At 40.5% G+C, this 5,517-nt stretch overlaps 1 protein-coding gene across 1 annotated transcript in view; it reads right to left on the bottom strand.

Moving 5' to 3' along the window:
- Positions 1-229: 229 nt before the first annotated feature.
- CAV1 (caveolin 1, caveolae protein, 22kDa) overlaps positions 230-5,517 on the bottom strand; it is a 17,932-nt gene continuing 12,644 nt past the window's right edge. The window contains exon 2 of the mRNA XM_009887080.1: positions 230-2,607. Coding sequence (XP_009885382.1) covers positions 2,266-2,607 — 342 coding nt within the window. The 3' untranslated portion in view covers positions 230-2,265. The remainder of the gene's footprint in view (positions 2,608-5,517) is intronic.

Genomic DNA, 5,517 nt, shown 5'->3' with positions numbered 1-5,517 from the left:
AGAAAATAATTACTTGGGAGAAAAATGTCATTTTTTGTTGGGGAGAACCTTCCTGAGTCAGATCTTGAACCAGAAATTAAGACTGTTTTGCATTTTCTTTCCTGATAAACAAATGGCATTGCTTTCTGTTTCTTTGTCAAGAAATAATGGTCGTTTCTTCCTAATAACATGAGATTTGTTCACATGACTTTCAAGGAAAAAGAAGTCAGACAGGAGCTACCATTAAACATCTTTTTATTGGAGTCTTTAATGTACATGCAGAATTAAAAAAAGTGTCAGTTATATCTGTAAGCATATAACAACAATGTAAATGTCTCGGATCAGCAATGTATTTGGATTAGGGACTAATAATTCTAAGTGAACAGACATCTTTCAGGATATACAGTTTATATGGTAAATCAAGAAGGTTTTCTTCAGAGTGATTTTCCTCATAAAAAGATAAAATATTTCTTGTTTACAATCTCGCTTGGTTTTCAATACTGAAAAAATCTATAATAGTACACTCTCCATTATGTACATAGAAAAACATAAAACTATATCCATACCAGTGTCTGTTTTAAATGCAAACAATAGTAGTTAATAGCTTTGTAATTTTTTGTGCACCCTCTCCCTTCCCTTCCCTCCCCACCCCCTCCCCCCCCATTAAAAAATGCAGCATTTCCTAAAGTCTTCAATGCTTTGGCAGAAATTGAACCGAAGGCACTCCCGTGTTAAGTAAAGCAATATGTGAAATATCAGCGCTAAATAAAAAAGCTGTAGGTGTACCAGACAGCTCCATGCTCATCCCAAGGGCCAAATCTTGCACTCTCCAAGGTCAAGAACTGGTTTGCTGGAGGTCTCAACTGGGGCAGGCTCAGGCCCCAGCGTGGATTACAATAAAGCTGATTAGCCCCACAACTGTTTTTACAAATGCTTCACGCAAACCGCACGAGGATGCAGCGAGCACCTCTGAACACAGTACTATCACGAGGGCAAAAAGCTCCTGCAGGTCACAGCATCAGAACACGTCGCAAAGGCGTCGCTTTCCGGGCCTCGCGCTTTGCAACACGGCAGTTTCACACAACACCCTCCGCTTAAGACTTCCTGATGGTGCAGCTCAGCCAAAAATGTACAAACCCACCCACAAACGTGAAGTTTCTAAACCGTCTCTTGTGACGGTTTAGTTCAGACTGCGCAAAGTGTCGATCCTCCTGAAAAGAACCTGCGTGCTTGTGGCACGCTGGCTTCTGCTCATAGGGAAGCTTTGAAAGCTGATAGAAAAGTTTCTCTCTGGGGCAGGTCCTCCTTGGCCTCACGTGGCTTGTGTTTGGCACACCTTCATTTTTTCTTGTAACTCAGGGCTATCTCTGGCATACCTGCGATATGTATTTATATGAATACTTTGGGGGGGGCGGGGGGAAAGCCTATGAGAGAAGCATCTAAATGCTCGCTAAGGGATGTGTCATGAGTCACAGTCAGGAAAACATTTCCATAATGACCAGTTTTAGTTCTCAACTGCAGTTTGCTCCTGCAATCCTAGCAAAGGTTGAGAAACGTCTGGATGCAAACTTCCATCCAGAGAGAATGAGACAGAAAGGCACCAACCGAAGCTTTTTACGCACATGAAAAGCTTTTCCCGTGTCAATGTCTCCAACCTGATAGTGTGTTAGATTTTCGGGACATATATTAGTTCAGTAATTTGTTTACTTAACTAATTTATTCATAGTGCACCATATCTGACCATGACTGTAAATAGCTGCAGTCAAGTGACAACCCAATTGAAAAAGAACATTCTGCTAAAACCTGCCAGCTGGTCACGTTCATTCTGCTGCAATAGCTCTGCGCTCTTTGGCCACAATAAAATGAATGGCTTTATAGTGTTGGAAAGCATTTTTGTCATTCCTCAGTATCACCGTGGATTTATCTCACAAGGAATGAAGTGTGAGATAAAAAGCCATCCAACAACACCTCAGTCTCGGAATTGAACAGAAAGCAAAATGATGTGCAGCTGGCATGGAAGAATAGCCATTTAAGGTTAGTTTGAAATGCAGACCGAAGGGGAAAAAAAAAAAAAAAAAAAAGGAAAAAAAAAAAAGAAGCAAGTAGTCCGGTAAGAATAAACAGTAGAAAAAGAAACTGAGCAAGTAATTCTTTGTTTTGGGCCAGTATATCCACCACCAGTTGCTGTATGTTGCTTTGGGAAACACGAAACTGGCACCAAAACACTCCAAACAACACAAAACCCCCACCCCCTTCCTAGGCTGATGGCTCTCCTTAAAATGTCCCTCAAATCTCTTTCCGTACTGTGGCTCGGATGCTGCTGAACATTTTGCCTATGGCCTCAAACAGTGGGTCGCAGAACGTGTGGATGCAGATCGAATAGACGCGGCTAATGCATTGGATCTCAATCAGGTAGCTCCGTATGCACGGCACCACCGCCCAGATGTGCAGGAATGACAAAATGGCAAAGTAGATGCCCCAGATGAGAGCCATAGGAATGCCAAAGATTGCTGACAGTAAACGATAAAACCAGTATTTCGTTACAGTGAAGGTGGTAAAACTGGCCTTCCAAATCCCATCAAAGCTGTGTGTTCCCTCTGGCTCAGCAATCACATCTTCAAAATCAATCTGCAGCAAAGAACACAAAGTCAGGTCAGTCAGACATTCACATCGAGGGTGGATTCCAGAAACACCTTTCCTGGAGAGCAATGGTCCCCTGCAACAAAACACCGCAGCGCATACTTCTGACATCCTAACGCGATTCAACCCGCTTTAACACATCATTTAAGCCATGAATCTTCAGTAACTGTCTTTCTCCAGTGACTACCAGGGAGCCTTGATGACAAGCTCAAAATTAAGACATCTAACTTCTAGATGGAGACGGCCACAAAACTGAATATATTTTTCTCATCTCCTACAGCCCTAAGGGTATGCGATGCTCTTAAAATCTACTTAAGGGGCAAACCAGGTGAACAGTAACATCACGCTTTCATTGCCTAATATAACTGTTTCACATCTTTATGAAAGGAATAAATGCAGTCACTACTTTGACTTTTTACACACCTCAAGCAGGTGTCAATAAAATGTGTTTTATTCATCCGAATCTTCCCATCCTTCCTTGTTGAAACCATTGCTGAATTTTGACAGGGAATCAATGGTGAGGCTAGCTATTTAAATATATACTTTGAAACAGGCACAGATAGTTCTTACTAGACTGAAAAATAAAATGCCGGACTTAGATGTGCATCAGGTGGAGCTCCTCCTTAGTCTGAAAGGGTCAGAGGGCTCTTTCATCTTATTAAACATAAGGAGGCCCTACACATTAGAGATGTTTCATTCTATCCTATCCTGTTTATGTGATAACACTGCTCATGAAAGACATGGCCAGATCAACGTATTAATATTTAGAAGGAACATACTCTTCCACATATTTCATAGTTTTGGCTATTCATAAATCATTCAGAAAGTCACCTAAGGAAGCAGTGTATTCCAACAGGCATATTTTACCGCTCTCTGTTGAAATACCAAGCTATTCAGGAAGCTTAAGTGTCATAACATTTCTGTTAGAAAAGTAACAGAATTGCGATGATGGCTCAGCTCTACGTCACACGAACATGTGTTTGATATAACCCACGATACAGGATATTCCATTTAGTTAGCACAACCAATTGTACAGGTACTGCATTCAACAGGAAAGAGAACATCACAACACTACTCCTCTGCAAGAAACTAAATGACTGTTTAAATCAGATGAAAGAAAAAAAGAAATTGCGCTCCTGGGACTGGATCCCAAAGTGAGATGCTGCTGCTGCCGTAAGTGAAGATTTACAGGAGCAGGGTAAATATGACATGGGCCAGCAGCCTCAGAAACTCGGGCAACAGTACCTTAGCATGCTGGAAGGAGGTGAATATATACATACACTCAGTATTGCTTATACTGTAGGAAAAGGCTTACAATCACTTCTTTTAATCTAAAATATACATAACAATTGGAAAGAAGTCCTTCCTCTCTCCTGTTGAATCTTCCATCACCTCCAAACAGAAATTACCAACAAAGGGAAAAATGCTATAAAACCACTGGACTTTCCAGTTTCTTAAACAAAAAAGATAATTCCAAAGCAAAAGTGCACAATTTAGGCACAATTTACTTGAATGGCTTGAAAGTCCTTGGGAGGAAATTTCTCTATCAGCTGTGATATCAAATATCCCGAATGCCTAACATCAAACTGGCTTAATTCAACATATTACTGGAGTTGGCAGAGTACCCAAGAACACACCTCAGCACTGTGCACTTGTCTGCAAAGGTGTACACAGCCCAAAGTCTGTCTGGACTTTCTGAAACTGGACAGCGTAATTTTAAATAATAGCTACAAAAAGAGAAACTGAGAAGAGAGTTTGAATCACAGTTCTCTTCTGCAATGGTTCTCTGGGTATGCAATAACCTCTGCTTCTGTAGGTCGTGTGCATGAATTTTTGGTACAAATCTTAGAAACCAGTTTCCTTGAAATCAGTGTCTAAAGACAGCATGGCAAGTACACTGCATTCACTGCTGAGTGAAGAGAGGAAATTGGAAATTATTTGGGCTCTGCAATTTCAGTGGGTGCAAGACTGAAGCTGTGGTGGAAATAACTCTAATTCTGGGAAAGGCATCACAGGCAACAATATGCTCTCTAATTTCACTGTGGGTTATTAGATATAAAAGCTCATGTTTGGGGACTACAAAACTGTCAAAAAATTAGCTTTATGAAGTACACTGACCATAAAATAATTACATGAATCAGTCATTAAAAGTTAGTTGCAATCTAGTAAGACAGAGCAAGGAACTTTCCTGAATGTATTGTGATCTTTTTACCAAATGAAACAATCAGATGTCCTTGTATCAATCACGGGATTTTAGGACTGCATCATGAAAGAAAGAAGAGACTTTAGATGTATACATGAAGAAGTCAATAATACCTACTGATGGTGGCATCTAATTGTCTTACAGCTATTCCTGGGTTGTTCCCCCACCCCCAGATGATTTCAAGATCTGTATATTGTTCCCTGAAATCAATCTCATTTAACTCAATACTGAGAAGAAGGTATCCCTGAGTTCATGGAGCAAGTGTATCTTCCTTTTGGAATACACAAGCAAGCATACCTATAGTATATGTTTCTGCAGCTATTCAAAAGTAAACTTTTCATTGTAGCCCATATCTCATGTTAGACCATTTTCAAAGTGAATGGGTGTTCTTGGCTTACCATCAACATTTCCCTTGAAATCAGATAATAAAAATACGCCAATGATGGCAAACCCCAAGATGAATGCAGCAAAAAAGTGCTGCTTTTCAAAAAATGCTACTACGTGAAGGCTACATTTTTTTTCACATAGGTTAAGCGTAGCCCTCTTATTCTAAAACTTCTGGCAATTTATTGCTTGCTTGCCACCAGCTGGTTTGTGCACACAGCCATCACACCGCAGTTCAGTGCATCAAGGACTATTCAGGGTCACACCTAGAGTCTTTTTATTCAGTTTAGTGGTGGTGGAGTCTATCTTGT

The sequence above is a fragment of the Charadrius vociferus genome, unplaced genomic scaffold, assembly GCF_000708025.1.
Source record: "Charadrius vociferus isolate BGI_N301 unplaced genomic scaffold, ASM70802v2 scaffold906, whole genome shotgun sequence".
In the NCBI taxonomy this organism is placed as follows: domain Eukaryota; kingdom Metazoa; phylum Chordata; class Aves; order Charadriiformes; family Charadriidae; genus Charadrius; species Charadrius vociferus.
This window is presented reverse-complemented; position numbering and strand designations above follow the sequence as displayed.